The sequence below is a fragment of the Hemiscyllium ocellatum genome, chromosome 32 (genome assembly GCF_020745735.1).
Source record: "Hemiscyllium ocellatum isolate sHemOce1 chromosome 32, sHemOce1.pat.X.cur, whole genome shotgun sequence".
NCBI lineage: Eukaryota > Metazoa > Chordata > Chondrichthyes > Orectolobiformes > Hemiscylliidae > Hemiscyllium > Hemiscyllium ocellatum.
Genome location: NC_083432.1, coordinates 40176160 through 40194317, shown reverse-complemented (window position 1 = coordinate 40194317; position 18158 = coordinate 40176160). Strand labels below are relative to the sequence as shown.

At 39.1% G+C, this 18158-nt stretch overlaps 1 protein-coding gene across 12 annotated transcripts in view; it reads right to left on the bottom strand.

The window, feature by feature from the left end:
• Window positions 1–18158, bottom strand: part of raraa (retinoic acid receptor, alpha a) — a 564031-nt gene that overhangs the window by 10401 nt on the left and 535472 nt on the right. For all 12 annotated transcript variants that reach the window (XM_060848780.1, XM_060848777.1, XM_060848785.1 and 9 more), the window contains 3 exons: window positions 16915–17075; window positions 11724–11900; window positions 8748–8952 (listed from right to left, as the gene is read on the bottom strand). In XM_060848780.1, coding sequence (XP_060704763.1) covers window positions 8748–8952; window positions 11724–11900; window positions 16915–17075 — 543 coding nt within the window. The remainder of the gene's footprint in view (window positions 1–8747; window positions 8953–11723; window positions 11901–16914; window positions 17076–18158) is intronic.

Below are 18158 nucleotides of genomic sequence, written 5' to 3'. Positions count from 1 at the left end.
TTAATATTTATTCATGACAAGTTTTGTTTTAATTTCTATTTGTAGAGTTGCTTACATTTTGTTGACTGTGTTTCCCTTTAGTTAGTTAAATACCTGCCAACAGATGAAATGTCAATTTATGTTCTAATAAAGCCATATGTTACAAACACCAGAGGGGGACATATGCCTATAGTAATTCTCTCCTATGTTAAACAAAACTTGTTGAGAGAGGCTATTTTTCCAACCACCAATCCACGTTATGAAACCACCAGTTCATGGATTTATATGATTGGTTAGCAAATAAATCCTGACTGTTACCCCTCTGCTGACTACCAACTGGACCAAATTGCTCATGTAGCCATGAAAAGGTAATCTTTTGTTCAAATCAGGATGTTAGCATTACACTTTGATTGTATCTCATTGCTGTACCTCTGAAGTCCTGCAGACAGCATTTAGATGGAACAAAGTAAATTTGAAGCAAAACCTCAGGGACCAGATTTAAAAAAAAACAAGGCTGTGTCGTATTTTGATCTTCAAACGGAATTCACCAGTGCCAGACCAGCTTTCCCTGCCTCCACTTTTTTATTGCAGGAGTTCATCTCTTTTACAATGCAAGTAGACACCTCAATGCAGGGGAGGAAACAGTGAGCAAATTAACACGGCACTGTCAAGCCAATTTGCTCAGTTTCTGGTAGCATATTCTTCCACCAACAGCAAAGGATTTACTCCTCCACTGATTGCTGACGTCATCAAACAAAAGAACACTGTTAAAAACAGAACACCAAGCCCTACTTCCCAATGTGTGCACTGTTTTAGTTTTTAAAATTCAGCTGTCCTATTGTAACAATTACACTTTGCCTTTCTGGTATTTCCCCTCGTTGCCATTGCCTTTCAGTGTCCTCTGTTGATTGTGTTGACCATGCCAGCAATACGTCCCCCTGAGCAGATATCTCTAAGTCATGGAGTTGTTAACATGTGATTCAAAGTGAAGAGGTGTGGAATCCAAATTTTCTACACATCTGGTATCAAACAGAGGCTTTCCAGCAGGAATTCTGGATAGCAGGAACCTTGGCTGATTTTCTTCTCCTGAAACCCAGGATAATTGAGAGCAACTGCAGCATCCCCAAGCCCAACTTTAGTCAAGATCAGCTAAATGAGTGTAGACAGAAGATTAAACTTTCTGCTGTACGTGGCTCAGCAACTCTATGAATAAACATGCATATCTGTTACAAATGTTAAACTCTCTTGCTTTTAGTCTAATAATCCTTTTTTAAAAATCCTTTTTGTCTAATAATCCTTTTTTAAAAAAACTACCAATCTGTACACCTTAACTTTTGGAAGAATTCTAGAGCATTATTAAAGTTACAGTATTTGCCTAAAGCAGGTTAGGCTGATAAACAAAACTGATTGAAGATAAAGAATTAGTTTAAGTCATTTAATATTCAACAGAACTGAAATATTTCTAAGTCTGAAACAAATCAAACTTCAAAAGGTAGACAGCAGCCAATGCTTGTTAATCACTGTTTAATGGCACACCCTCAATAACCTGAGCAATGGGCTCCCAGCTGATTTATTAGTTGGAAGATATGTTTGGTGGGATGCGGATTGTTTTGGTGTTTGCTGCATTTCTCTGTAGTAGGGTGAGCAGTATGTTCCTTCAAGGATGTAGTGAAGCTAAATGTGACTGTGTTCCTCAAAGTGCAGTAGGGTTAGATAGAGTCATAGAGCCATACATCATGGAAACAGACCCTTCGGTCCATGGTAACCAGATATCCTAAACAAATCTAGTTCTGTTTTCCAGCATTTGGCTCACACCCTTTTAAACACTTCCAATTCATATACCCATTCAGATGCCTTTTAAATGCTGTAATTGTACCAACCTTCACCACTCCCTCTGGCAGCTCATTCCAAAGGACCACCCTCTGCATGAAGAAAATGCCCCTTAGGTCCCTTTTAAATCCTTCCCTTCTCACCTTAATCCTATGCTCTCTAGTTTTTGAATCCCCACCCCGGGGAAAAGACCCTGTCTATTTACCCTATCCATGCCCCCTATAATTTTCTAAATCTCTATAAGATTACCCCTCAGCCTCTGATGCTTCAGGGAACATAGCCCCATTTTATTCAGCCTCCCCCTATAACTCAAATCCTCCAACCCTGGCAACATCCTTGTAAATCCTTTCGGAATCCTTTCAAGTTTCGCAACATCCTATCTATAGCATGTGATGTTTTGTTTCTGTAGTATGTGATGAGATTGGAGATGGCTGTGTTACTTGGTAGAGTGAAGCTATAAAAATGTAAGAACTAGAAGCAGGGGAAGGGTGCTCAGCCCTTTGAACCCCCTCATTTGAGATCATGGCTGATCCTCTACTTCACCAACATATTCCTGCACTACCCCCACATCTCTTGGTGTTTTTAATATGTAGAAGTCTGTTAGTCTCAGTCTTGAACATACTCAACAACTGAGTCTCCACATGGCCTGGGAGAGAGAATGCCAAAGATTCACCACCTCAAATAGCCTGCCTATCATTCTGAGACTGGGCCTGGTTTTATATCCTCAAGGGAGAGGAAACATACTTCTTGCATCTACTTGTCAGTCCATGTCAGAATTTTATACGTTTTAATGAGATCATATATAATTCTTCTACACTCCAGAGAATAACCATGCAATTTATTTAATTTTTTTGCTCATATGACAATCTGTCTATCTCAAGAATTAGTTTGATGAACATTCATTGCATTCTCTCTACGACAAGAATGTCCTTTCAACGGTAAAGAAGTCAAAACAGCACATAATGCCCTAGGGAGTGGTTTCAACAAGGCTTTATACTATCATAGTAAGATATTTTTACTCCTATAATCAAGTTGTCTTCTATAAAAGGTCAACATGTTATTTTCCTTCTTAATTGCTTGTTGTATTTGCACGCTAACTTGCAGTGACTCATGAACAAGGACAATCAAATCTCTTTGAAGTCCAACACATCTGGGCTTCTCATCATTTAAGAAATACTCAGCATTTCTGTGTTCCCTACCAAAACCTCTCAAAGATAACCTCACATTTCTTCACATTGTATTCCACCTGTCAAATCTGGCCCACTTATTGCCTCTCCAAATCATCTTGAAATATCTTTGCATCTTATGATAACTCACATCCCCACTTAGACTGGAGTGGAGATGAAAGGTTGTGTGTGAGCGGAACTTGTATGTATTGGACAGGGTCCAGTAATAGCATGGACAGAAGATGCCTGTCCTTCAAAGGTTTAGTGGGGAGAGGAGGCAGCAACTGCAAATGTGTTGCTGGTCAAAGCACAGCAGGCCAGGCAGCATCTCAGGAATAGAGAATTCGACGTTTCGGATTCCTGATGAAGGGCTTATGCTCGAAACGTCGAATTCTCTATTCCTGAGATGCTGCCTGGCCTGCTGTGCTTTGACCAGCAACACATTTGCAGCTGTGATCTCCAGCATCTGCAGACCTCATTTTTTACTTAGAGGAGGCAGCAATGCTCTTTTGGGCTGGGAGAAGGTGCTATCATTTTGGTGTAATGAAGAGGAACAAATCCCTGTACCTGATGGGAAATCCCTCAACCCCAGTGTACAATATCTCAGGCAAGTAACACAACTCATCCTCAGTTCAGGTGAATATGGCCTACTTTGAGATTTTTTTGCTTACCACATCTGCCATCCTATCTTTTGTAAGATTTCTGATGCTGGAAAAGCATCAAGGAAATGTGGGCATTAATTAAGTTGTTAGGTTAGCCTCCGGTCTACAGCTTAAACATTGAGGATTCCTTATATCGTAAGATAAAGAATTTGCTTCAAGTGAGCAACATCTTAGCTGAAGAGTTTGCTGTAAATTATAACTTTCTATTTAACAAAGCTGAAACATTTCCAAGGCAGTCTTTACTGGCAGTGCTGTAATTTATTTCTATAAAAAGTTATTTTTCTATTATAGCAAAAACTTCACAGACAGCTAATATTTTCTTAAGAAAAGTACTGCTTTGTTTTAACCATCACTAGATTTTTTTTTAAATGATAATGTAATTTAGAATCTTCTCTAATGGTTAAGGGCAGTGCTCTGAAAAAATCAGCAAGTCAAAGGTCCAATTTCTGATCTTTGTTGAGTTTGGGGTATCAGCAGTATGCATTGCTACATTTTGCATTGGCTTTCCTGAGCTTAGGGAGGAGAAATAGCAGCCCACTCCAGCTAGCAACGTCATCTGAAAGTGTGTATGTCTAGACAGAGTGAAAGAGTGGGCATAGTATTTTACTATGGTCTCCAGAACACTGGCAAAGAGTGCATCAACACTCACTGTCTAAACACGTGTAATTAACATTTGGACAAGATATCAAAAGACATAAACAGAGTTTGAGTCTCAATCAGGGTTAATACTTTCCAGGAAAATGGGAATGAAGCTGCCTAAAATGATTCAAAAATTAGTAAACTGGATATTGCTGGAAGAGAGAGCTATTGTATCAGGACAAATGCTAGAATGCCAAATTTCAAATGATTACAGTTTCTGTTGTAGGAAGAAACAGTAATGATGGTTGGCAAGTCAACTCTGATGAGCTGAAGCTATGTCATGATTAAAACAAAATGAACTTTAGGTTTCCCAAACTCCTCGGTAACCCCAAAAACCAATGTAAAACTTGACAATATTCATTTTGTTTGAAAAAAACAGCTACCTGCTAATGAACATATGTCACTTCTGGCAAAGGTATATTTAGTTCTGTACTACACAGAAACTGGTAACTTTTCTTATATACCCGTTCTACCTTTTAGTAAGATTGCCACTGACTTGTGACTTAATTCAGTAAACCTAAATACCCATAGTTACAAATGTTTTATCTCAGGTTTAAAATTAATAGCTGATAGTCACCATTTGCTGAAGAAAGTTTCAAATTTCTAGCAACCTTTGTATGAAGTGGTGTTTCTTAACTTCACTCCTGAAAGGCCAGACTTGAATTTTTCACCAATGTTGCTCTTAAATCAGACTCCCTAACATTTGGAAATAGTTTCTACCTTTCCAATCTTGCAAATTTAGATCAAATCATCAATTAACCTTCTAAATTCTAACCATATATTATGTAAACTTTCCTCACCATTTAATTTTTGGCATCCAGATAAGATTCTAGTAAATCTTTATTGCATTCCCTCAAGGTTCTCCTTCGCCAATAACATTTTTGAAACATTATCAATAAATTATTATATCTGTGTAATTAACCAGTTTACCGTATATTACTGTGATTACAGACCTGTTAAACAATCATGGTATTATTTTACAACATTGCAGCTCTCTTACACGTTTAGTGCTGGCTTACAGTGGACTTAAAGTGAAGTGTTGGATTAAATTAGAACAAACAAATTAGTGCAACAGCCCATTTGTCATGAGTGCTCTTTTTCCTTACATGTTTTTTATTTTACATTTTTATTTTATTTTACATTTTTGTTTTCATTACAATGTTGAAGGCTGAATAATTTCCTACTTCTTGCAAGAACAGGATTTAAATACTTTGTCAAATGCTGGCCAACAGGCTGAGATTTTTTCAACATATTGCGTTTACATTTTCAGCATTCTAATATTAGGTGTCACAATTATGAATGGAGAAGTGAAGTTGCTATAGTAGAAGAGTGAGGGAGATCACTAATTTAAAATAGTCACTGATAGTGATGGAGGAGGTCAGGAAAATGGTTTTATGCAGAAGGTAACTGTGGCAAAGAATACTTTGCTGCAGCGTCATTGAGGCAGATACATTTTTATGGAATTATTTAATTATTTGAAGCAGAGATGGATAGAAGGCTATGAGGAGAGAACAGGGCAGTTGAATTTGTTTCAGATCATAGTATTCGAGCAAAACTCAGTTTTGATTTCATGAGCTACACAGCCTTCTCTGTAATAAGCAGGTAGGGAAAACAAAGAGACGTGATCGGGACGATGGCAGGGAGGAACAGCTTCAGAGGGAATGAAACAGATTAGAACGAGATGTAGAGAGAATGTTTGAGAGAAACAGTGAGGAAAAAGCAGGGAATGGGATAAAAGGACAGAAAGTTTGAGAGTTTAGGGAGCAATGAAAATGTGGGAGTGGGAAGCAAAGTTTGATGAGGAGAGAGCTGGGTGAAGGGAGGGTAGGGGACTGGGAAGGAAAGTTTGAGAGAGGAAGAAGGGTGAGGGTAGGAACAGAAAATGATGTACAGTAGAGTTCAGAGATAAGTCAAAGACATTCACTTGCTCAGGATCTCCTTACTTTTACCAAAGCTTGGAAATGACTTCAAAGTAGCTTTCCAATCCTTTTCATATAGTTTGCTGAAAGAAACTTTTGAATAATTCTGACTATTATCTGTTACTTCTGACAGTCACAACCACAAATGTTCTATTAATTCTTTAATTTATTTATTTCCTTAAGCCATACCATGGCAGAAATGTTACCCTAGCCCATATCAATCTATGGGTACACTTGATTTCAAACAGTGGGCATTTAAACAAGTGTCTTAAGCTGACCTTTCCCCTTTTATGTAACACACATCAAATTCCTGCCAACAGGATAGGATTCCAATATATTCCTCCACTCTGTGAAAATAAAAGGTGCTTACAAATGCAAATATGTTGTAGCAAGTTGTCTCATATTTCTGCTCCTTTTACTGTGCTTATATGTGCAAGAGGCGGAGCTGTCTCTATCAGATGAGCATCTCGGTTACATTTTCCTCTGTTCACACGATCTTTAATTAAAATGGTACTCTGCCTACAGACTGGAGAGCACCATTACCATCAACTCTTGCCTGTAAAGATAGCAAGCACTAAATTAAAATACCCTGCCAATGTCAGTTGTTTTCAACGTTCTTTGCAAAGGGGAACCATGGCTTCAAATTACAGTGAAGGCTAAAACTAAACCATGAAGTAAAAAAGCCCAGTGTTATCAATATTTATTATTTACTTAGAAGTAGGGATCCACATTGCTATTAATCAGCTCAACAATCATTTGAGTCTAGAGCTGGCAGTCTGGGAAACGGCTGATGTCTACTCAGGGGAATTGTTTAGTGTTTTATGTTGGTAAAAGATAAAACATGTCCTTCATCTATTTTCCATGAATGCCCTGGATGGAAAATCATGATCAGATTTTAAAATAGAACTTCATGCACAGAGAAGGTTACTAAACTATTTCCCTGGAAAGCTGGTGGGGGAGGGTTGCCTTATGAGACAAGGTTGAATAGACTAAGCTTCTAACTGCTGGAGTTTAGAAGAGGAAGAGATGAGATGACACAAATGATCATGGAAGGTACTGCCAGGATAGATGTGGAAACATTTCACATCATCTGTGGAGAGAGGAAAAGGGTAATGTTTTGGGTGTGGTGTGACTTCCTCAGAATCTAAGAAACCAACTCTGAAGAAGAGTCATACCAGACTGAGAACATTAACTCTGTTTCTCTCCAGAGATGTTGCCAGACTTGCAGAGTTTCTACAGCATTCCCCGTTTGTTTCTGATTTCCAGCATTTACAATATTTTGCCTTTATTAAACATGGAAAGGATTGCCTTCCCTTACAATCTAGAATAAGGGGTCACTATTTAAATATACAAGGACACCCATTTAAGACAGAGATGAGGCAAATCTTTTTTTACCACAGAGGGCTGAGGGTCTTTGGAACTCTCTTCCTGAAAGAGTGTCAGAAATAGAATCTTTGAATATTTATAAGGTAGATGTGGACAGATTCTTGGTAAGCAAGGGAGGAGGTGAAAGGTTTTAGGGGGTGGGGAGGGAATGCAGACAGGATGTTAGTGAATGGCAGAGCAGACTCAATGGGCCAAATGACCTACTTTGGCTCCTTCTCCAAAATCTTTGCATATCCCTCTTTCTTCAGATTCAGTTTAGCTTTGGCAACAGGGAGGCAAGGGCCCAGTGGTATGATTAATCCAGAGACCCAGGTAATGTGCTGAGGACCCAGTTTCAAATGCTGCAATAATTCTGTAATTTATAAAAATTTGGGATTAAGAGTCTAATGATGACCATGAAACTTTTGCCAATAGTCTGAAAACCCCATCTGATTCACTGATGTTCTTTAGGGAAGGAAATGTGCCATCTTTACTCGGTCTGGCCTGCATGTGATTCCATACAGGAATTTGTCTGAATCTCAATTACTCTCCAGGCAATAAGGATGGCAATGAACATTGGCCAGATCAGCAAAGTCCACATCCCATGAACAAATAAAAGAAAAGCTAATTTTTCTTATTTATTAATGGAATATATTTTTTTCCTGAACTATATGTATCTCTGCTTTAAATGTTGCATTCTATTGTCGCCTCTATTTTTTCCTAATTCACTATTCTTTAGTTGGACCCACCCCCCACCAATAAATTAATTTGGGATTTAGATTATTATTCTCATATTGTAAACATTACTACACTATGATCATTGTTCTCTTGATGTTCTCCTATGTTTACTCCACTTGCACCGTTACATTGACATGGAACTATATTGCCTTTCCTTCACTGGAGTTGATTCAAACTCCCTTCCTATTACCACTGTATGGGTGTATTAGAAAGAAAAAGACATCACTGCTATCTTCTCCAGAACAATTAGTTATGGACAATAAATGCTGGCCTTATCCCGGAAAGGAAAAACAATGCTATGACTAATTTACCAATATTTGTTATGAAGCAAAGTTATCATGTTCGTGTGTACTAATGTATTACATCATAGTACAATATGCTGGAATTACTATCTGCAGCTCTAGTCTAAAAGATGAAATGTGTGTCATCATAGTATTTATCTCCTTTACCTCCACATATGAGGCAGATAGCACTCAGGAGTCCGGTCTCTGCATCATCCATCTCCAGTGGTAGTAGTTGATTGGCGAACGCAAAAACCAGATCAGTGAGGGGACCAAAGCCGGCGTTATGCATCTGTGTCCTGTTCAAGGTAAGGCCATCAGAAAAAGTCATGGTGTCCTGGTCAGGGGTGTACCTGGTACAGATTCGCAGAATCTAAGGAAACAAAAAAAAAATTTGAATGCATACCGCTCAAAGGGTGGAATTCTGAATAGTCAGGAAGACTCCAAAGACTAAGGTGGCAGTGGGAGGTGAATGTAGAAATCCTGCCCCTGCTTCCAACAGATACAATTTTTGCTGGTCAGGAAAACGGGCAGAGGTGTGATTCACATGAGGAAATCCTGAATTCAAACTTAGCTGAGTTCAGATAGACCCCAATTTACCTGCTGCAATTGGCTTAACCCACTATACGGGAAAAATTGATGGAACAGATATAAATATTACTGAACGGTAGATATGGTCTATATAGCTGTCATGAACAAAAGATTTTTTAAAAATGCCCCATGCTTTAAACTTAAAAAAAAGGCTTCAGCTGTCAGTAAGTTTTAAAAGACCCTTCACTGGACTGCTTTGAAGACAGGCATAGCCTAAAACAAAACTGCAGCATCTCGCAAGCTCTTTACCAAATTTCTCCAAGGGCTATCATTAAGTCATTATGAATGCTCGGCCAAGTTTCAACTGTTGAATTACCTCAATGGAGGCATCTCCTGAGTTTGCAGATTGATAAATAGAGGCTTTTGAAGGATTAGCTGCCTCTGCTGTAGGATCTGAATAGTTTTAATACTTTTAATAAGAGATTAACCAGCTGAGCAGATTTAGAAGCTTTAAATTCATTTTTTTTTCATTATTCAGTGTGTGAGTGAGAGCTTTATTCAATTGTTGGGACGTTTTTAAAAAACATTTCCACATAGAGGTCTGTCCACGCTAGATATTGAAGGTAACATGGATATTGAAAGCTTTGGAGGTAACATGGAGAGTATGAATGGAATGCAGTGGTGGGTATGGGATGGCAATGAGTGAGTGAGTGAGTGACCACTTAGGAGTGAGGAGTAAATAAGTTGAATTGAGCTGACATGGAAAGCTATGGGGACGGGATGCGGGAGGTGTTGGGGTGATACAAAGAGTGAGGCATGCAGAGTCAAACAACATCCATAAAAACTGGGATAAAGTTGCAGAGACCCAAGATTGGTTTTATAACAGACCCTTGCATGTGTGCCCACCGATGCTACGGTTCCAAAGGTAGTGGGTCTGACTCAATTCCACCCCCCGCCTCCAACATCACCAGGGGTGAAAATTACACATTTGGGATACTTTTTGCAGAGATGGATAGCTAGAGTCAGGAAACAAAATCTGATCTCAACTCTTCATTTTCATGATCGATGCAGGTACACAGTTCAGGCATCTGAACGCTGACAATAAATGGCGCAGTCTGTTACAACACAATGACCAGCAGGATGTGTCTCTCAGGCTTATTTACATGTATAAGTCATTATTTTAGTGCTGAGAAAGACACCAATTGTTTATCAGTTCCAGCTTCACAAATGCCTCTTGCTTTTCTTATATGTTTGCACTCTTTAGAAATGAGAAAAGAAATTGAATTATTGGTGTTGCCAACTTTTGTTAAGCTACAAAGTACCTCAAAGCCAAAGTTAATCATCTGTTATCCGCGTGCATTTTGTGGAAGGGATCATTGGATACTAACATGAAGCATGGACGTTAATTGATTTCTCTGAAGCCCAGTTACGAATTATAGTATCCATGCAACCATCCACTCATAGACATTTACCACACATAATGAGGTTGTTTAGTCCATTGTGTTCTTGCCAGTTAAAGGTCTGGCTACAATCATCCTGTTTTACAGCTCTTGGCTCATAGGCTTTCACATCATAGCAAAATAAACGAATATCCAAATACTGCTTAAATGTTTTGAGATTTTCTAGCTCAACCACCAGTATTTCAGTGATTTCAGTCAGTGAGTTCTAGACTCCAATTCTCTCTAGGTAAAAAGAATCTGTCCTCAACTCCTCTCATTGTTTTCTGTTACGATAAATCTTTGGCCCCTGGTTCTTGATCCCCTCACTAATGGAAGAAGTGTCTTTCTATCCACTCTGGCCATGTCCCTCACAATCATATATAACACCATCAAGGTAGTCTCAAGTCCCCACCTAGGCTAAGGTCAGTCAAAGATAAACTCAGAGTAGATTCAAACAGATCTCCTAAAGGCAATAAGGTTTGTTAATAGTCATAGATGAATGTCCCTTGTCTTCCTGCTATAACAGAATTCCAAGGAAATCGAAGCAGCTGCCTAAAGCCACTTTGACCTTTTGGTGCTACACTGTTACAAATACCTAGAGATGAGACTCTTTCTGTTCTTCGCCTGATGCCCACTGAAGATGTTACCTAGTAGGTTGACGAAATGTCTGGAAATGAACATTCCAGTTCAGCGAGCAAACCTACATCCAGAACTCTTTCTGTTCTGTTGATACTGACTAGTGCCTGCAGTCTGTTAAAAGTGAAAGTTAGAAGAACTTCCTATTGCTGTGTGCTTTGATATTAATGTTGTAATAACTCAATTTGATCCACTGTAACCTTTCTCTGTAAGTACATATTGGCAAACCCTCATTCTGTCATGCCATCTCACCTGAGTGAGGCTAAAGGAAAAGCCAGGCTTCCTGTGCAAAGCTGGAGTAAAATCATACAGTATTCCTGCTCCAGTTTACTATCCAGGTGCAGACCTCTGTTTAACTGCACTGCCTCAGTGTAGTCAAACATTTGCTGACACAAACTGTCAAAGGCACAAATGAAGAACTGTCAACTACATGAAAGACCATATAGACTATGACCATGGGACAACGAAGCCATACCTTCTTGGGAGGAAAACAGAAATCTATTGGAGATAAATGATAAAACAGAAATAAAGTACTCACTAAGATGTCTAGGCAGGCAGCTTTGAGGAGGGTGATTTGGTCAGCGATGGTTAGAGTGGTAAATCCAGGAAGATGTTTGGCAAACTCGACAGTTTTGATAATGCATTTAGTCGAGAGCTCACTGAACTTGTCCCAGAGATCAATATCTAACGTTACTCGCTGCTCAGCGCTGTTGTTCTGCAAAAGGAACAGAATGACACTTGTAGCAAGTGGAATCCTCCAACATAATCATAGAATTGTAGAATCATGCAGTATAGAAGAAGCCATTTAGTCCATCAAGTTTGCACTGATAAAAACTGCACTAAATATACATTAATCCCACTTCCCAGCATTTGGCCATACCCTGAATGTTGTGATATTTCAAGTGCTCATCCAAGTACTTTTTAAAGGTTTTGAGATTTCCAAAGTATCTGTTGTCTTGTTTCTTCACTCACAGCAAAATCAAAACTAGATATGTGAGCACTTATATGAAACATACCCCTATTTTGTTGCAATGAAAATTAGGAAATTATTATAGCATCCCTTTCTCTCTAAGAATAGGTCTTACAGACAGGCACTGGATACTGAAATCAATTTACATATCAATATGATTTGCATCGATTCCCATCCTCCCAATCTGTGTCGGTAGTCTTCCCTGTTCAGTGAAGAATAAACTGAAACAGGGAATTCTAATGCAGAACTGGTCCTCATATTGTTAGTGTGGATGACAATAAATTGTGAATGGCATTTGTGTAATCATAGAAAATTATTGTTTTCTTCTGCAGCCATGCACTAGCAATTGAGATTGGTGGGAAATGGAGGGTTTTGAAAAAGTCAACATTTAGAAATGTTGTTTTATTAGTTGGTTGTTTAACAGAGAAAAATAGGAACTCACTTTTCAATAAAAGATTCAGCGAAGGTGACTGTTATTTTAGGTTATGACACAACTTCACCAAAGTACCACCTCTTATTTGGATGCAGTTGTTTTAAATGAAAATTACACCATTAAGTGAGCTGAAGTACAGAAAACAAAGTGGCATTCATTTTTCTGTGAATTACTGATTTAAGGCTGACCAAATGGTCTCTTCTTATAAGGATGCAATTTATAAACTTGTTCCTGGCATATAGCTTCTCCAATGGAAACTCTCATTGTAAAACATGGCACAAACTTTACTGGACATTGCATAAGAAACATTTTGTCAGACTGGACAGATTATAATATACAGCCCATAACAAAAACTGAAACTGCTGGAGAAACTCAGCAGGTCTAGCAGGATCTGTGGATCGAAAGCAGACTTAATGTTTCAAGTCTAGTGACCTTTATTCAGGCCTGTTACTGTGATAAGTTCACAATTGCTTCAAATTTTGATGAAGTTGCAGGTGCCGACAGTTTTAGAAAATGTCATTACTGATTTTTAGATCCAAGGTGAATGGGGATCACATTGCGAGTTCATACATCAGTATCATCTGTGGCTCTGAGCTTGAATTACGTTATTCGTTTACAATACGTCCATTAAATGGCCGCAATCTGTAAAGGTACTCAAATATCTTCCTCATGACTCTGATTCACTCATACATTGCAAGGAACACAGACAGCTGAGAGTATTCCAGTTTCTCTCACCATCCTCAGTCACTGCTGACTCATTCCAATGGGGCAGAAGTGATTTGGGTTTCAATATCCCTGGGGAATGGAAGGGGGAATATCACCTCAGTTTCCTGCTGCTTATTCCTATTTCCTGACTTCTAGTTGGAAATGTCAACATTTGTATGTTGGGTGGGGACCACTTCAGTCCAGCTACGACGAGCTCTATATTTGTGGAGCAGGTTATGTACAGAGGTTGAATGATGGAGTTATTATAGCACAGGAGGAAGTCACTGAACTAAGGGGGAGGAAGTGGAGAATCAGAGGTGCCTGAGAATTGAAATGCAGCGAGGGTCAGACTTTGGCTAACACTGAGGATAAAACTGGAATTTTTTAAAAACACAATATCTAGAGCTTTGCACAAGACTATTAAATAAGTAAGGTTGATACCAAATAGCAACTTTCTGAACAAACAGACAAACAAGCAAATAATCAAAATGTTTAGCCACAATGATGGTAATTGGTCCATACCTCCAACAAGTGCAAGATTGTGGCACATTACTTTTAGGCAGTTGCATTGTAATTACCTTACCTTCTCCCAAAAACTCTTTGCTGTCACTTCTGTGATCAAGGACAGAACAACCTTAATAGATACCACATCATTTAAGGACCAGTTTTAATGGAATGCTTGTTTCTGCTTGGTTTGGCATTAACTATGAGCAAGCAGGAAAATAAAGTGCTTAATGCAGCAGAGTTTCTTCCATGCATAAGACACTGACCTTCACAAATGTCATCTTGGGATGACAGTCTAGGACAGGGGAATGGTGCAGGCAGGAGAAAGAATCTAAGATACGCTCACTTGACAGAAAGGATTAAGAAATAAAACAAATGGAAGCAGCTGTTGCCAAAGTACAAGACAATTATTACGGGTGAAACATACAAGATTATTTTGAACTAACCTACCATAGAACACAGAACCTAGCATCCAATTTCTGATTTTCCTTCCTTTTTTATTTTCAAGGCTGAGACACCCTAGCTACAAACTCATCCATGAACACTTTTAGAACAGGTCACTGGATGACTGCTTTCTTTCCTACCAATTCCTTCTCTATCTAAGGCAATGTTTCTCAGAACGGACATTCACTGTGCCATTTTTCATGTCTCAGCTGAAAACGCGAGTGGCAGCAGACAACTTGAATGTGCAGGGAATCACAGTGCGAACGCAATGCTGATCCCGATGTCCCCTGAGATTCACATGAACATTTTCCAGCAGGAATATCTGTCCTTTTTTAATTCTGGCTTTCTGTGCATCTCTAGTTTTAATCATTGAACCATTGGTGGCTGTGCCTTTTTTTGCCCAGACCCCTTTGACAAAGCATTTCATTATTTTACTAAAACTCTCTTTAAGTGACTTAGAGTCATACTTCACTTGATAATGTTCCTGTGAGGCACCTTGAGACATTTTATTCTGTTAAATCTGATAGTTTTAAGGTTCATCTCAAAATGGAATACATTCCATCGACATATTTACATGTAAGTTCCAACTTCAGACATGTGTTCTAGGGAAAGGCACATGCTATTCAACATTGATTTTATTACTTGTGTCAGTTCATTCACCTTTTACTAATGACATGTGCACCTCAATGGAGTATGGCATTAGTGACCTTCCATCCAGTATCACATCTATATCCTTCCTACTCATAAGTGAGTTGTCATATTGAGTTCTGGCTTGACATTTAACTATTGGGATTCATTTTCTAGCAGGACTCAGTTTACAAGGCTGGAGCAGACACTTTTCCTGACCTTCCTCCTCTCTTAATTTGGGGTGCTGTAATCCAGTTTAGCACTTATACCACTGCCCCAGCTGAGAACAGATATCCCAACAAAGATCAATCTCAAACGAAGAATTTTACAGGTCACATGGCTCAACACATTTTCAGCTGTGATCTCCAGCATCTGCAGACCTCATTTTTTACTCAAACAAGTTTTGAACAAATTCATGCTGATAAGGCTGTATCAAATGTTTTAATAGTTAACAATTTATTAAACACTGCAATAATTATCACAGTTAAAATTAATTTCAATTTCCCACTGGAATTACATGGAAAATGGCTCTGAGCTTTCACTATGAATAATTAACAAAATTTTCTGGCACCTCTGCCTCCTCTATTCCAGAAGAGATGTTAACCATTTACTTAAAGTTTACATGAAATGGGTTAGCGTTGCTGCTAAAACTGCATAAGACCAGTTTTAGAATACAGTATGTACACATTATCACCCAATGGTATAATTCTTGGCGTGGTGATTTCTAAAGAGGCCAGGCAGTACCTTCAGACCCATCGTGTTTTCACAAAACTGAGTAAAACATTGATTGGCCTCAGTTAATCACAGATCAGAACCTTGGCACTATGAGGAAACCTCCTGTGAAACTAATAAAAAACCTATGATAGAGAACAAAAAATACTGATGCTCTGTTTGGACTGGCACTTTGGAGATTTTAGAAACTACCATGCTGTTCCAACATGCACTAAATAGTGGACTGTATGTGAAAGGTGAACTCATTGTTTTTTCCAAAGTGTGTTGAAAGGATTTAATTCTTGGCAGATCTTAGTGAGATCTGAAGAATCCCTGCCAACAACATATATTTAACGTTGATATTTAAAGTAAAAGGTTTTACAGGTTATTTCTGTAAACCACCTATTATTACTCAGTACCTTCAAATGTTTATTGCACCAGTTAGATTCTTCATGACTAATCAATGGTCTGGACTTAATGCTAGCTCTCACTGTGATCTTGCCTTATTGATCTAAGCTTGCATTTGGATAGACAGGTTTGGAGCTATATTGTTTCAAAACAAATAATAACCTGAATTGTTAACTTTAAATCAATACTACTGTATGTAGAACTAATCTAAATGTATTTGACTTTACCGTACATATAAACTGGACATGAATGGGCTGTGTATTTATTCAATGCCCATAACCCATTTTTACTGTCCTTCATCTGCCAGTTACCTCCCCTTCTTTCAAGACAGAGATACTAGTATGGCTTCATGGATTTTTATCAGTCTCTAGTACCTCAAGTAAAGTAGCAAGTGTTCTCCCATTGCATGTGGAACAGATGGTGGCAGTGGAGAGATGTCTTTTCTTGGATCAGAATGAAACAGTCAGGGGAGGCATTGCAAACACCTTGTGTAAACCACAAATCCTGGAGAAGAAGGTTCCAATCCCTGTTTAACAGACAGTGGGCCGCAGTTCCCAGTTCGATAATTTCAGGACATGAGCACCTTCTTCTATGACCTTTACTCATCTCCACACAGCAGTCCATGTCATGAGAGGGGCTGCTTTCACCACAGTCAACTCATTTTCACCCTGTGACGGTGCCCATTAGCAGCTTTCCTTTTGCCCCGGCTTACCATTCTCCATTTCTTTGTTTGCCCAACTGTTGTTCTCTTTCCCTGTGCTCCATCTCCACCTATTGCTTCCTTCCTCCTCAACCCCTGCCTTCAGTCCACACAACGGTTATTAATGTTATTCTTACATTAATGTTTTCAGTGCCAAAATCTTACTTGGTACATTTAGCAATGGTATCTGGAATATTTAGTGGAATACACTAATCACTGATACTTACAGTAGTGTATTTGCCAAGCTGACACAGAGCTGGGAAGGTTTCCTGATGGGCTTTCCGTACTTTCTCTATTAGATCCTCAGTCTCAGGTGTGATTGTGTAGCTTTCAGAGCACTCCTGCTTGGGGGTGTCTTTCTTCTTTTTGTTCCTGTCGTTTCGCACAGCTGGTAAGTGGCAGAAGAAGAAAATTGTTGGTTAAAGATCCAGGATTTCACATTCAGGACTTCTAGCTCTTGATGATGTGTGAAAAATGTTGGTTACACTTTTTTTAGACCTTCCAAACTAATTTAGCTTTCAGACACAGTAAATGAACTCGCAGTCCCCATCCTAACCACCTCCCCAAGCAGTTAGTGATGGGACAGCGATGTGACAATCTAGGGTTACAGCACGGATCCAAACTTGTTAACTTAAACAATGGAATGCTGCAGGAGGCAATTTCAGGAGAAGGAGAAACAACAAAAATCGAAGAAAGATACATAAGTAGTAGAGTGATAATTCTAGCAGGAATTCAAAGTCAGGAATGAGATAACGAGAATTCAGAGAAAGCATATTCCTGTTAGGATGAAAAGAAAGGCTGGTAGGTACAGGGAATGCTGGATGACTAAAAAAATTGAGAGTTTCATAAGAAAAAGAAGGAAGCATATGTAAGGTATAGACAGGATAGATCGAGTGAATCCTTAGAAGGGTATAAAGGCAGTAGGAGTATACTTAAGAGGGAAATCAGGAGGGCAAAAAGGGGACATGAGATAGCATTGGCAAATAGAAATCAGGAGAATCCAAAGAGTTTTTACAAATACACTAAGGACAAAAGAGTAACGAGGGAGAGAATAGGGCCCCTCAAAGATCAGCAAGGCAACCTTTGTGTGGAGCCGCAGAAAATGGGGGAGTTACTAAATGAGTATTTTGCAACAGTATTTACTGTGGAAAAGGATATGGAAGATATAGACTGTAGGGAAATAGATGGTGACACCTTGCAAAATGTCCACATTACAGAGGAGGAAGTGCTGGATGTCTTGAAATGCATAAAGGTGGATAAATCCCCAGGACCTGCTCAGGTGTACCCGAGAACTATGTGGGAAGCTAGAGAAGTGATTGCTGGGCCTCTTGCTGAGACACTTATATCATAGATAGTCACAGGTGAGGTGCCGGAAGACTGGAGGTTGACTAACGCGGTGCCACTGTTTAAGAAGGTTGGTAAGGACAAGCCAGGGAATTATAGACCAGTGAGCCTGACGTCGGTGGTGGGC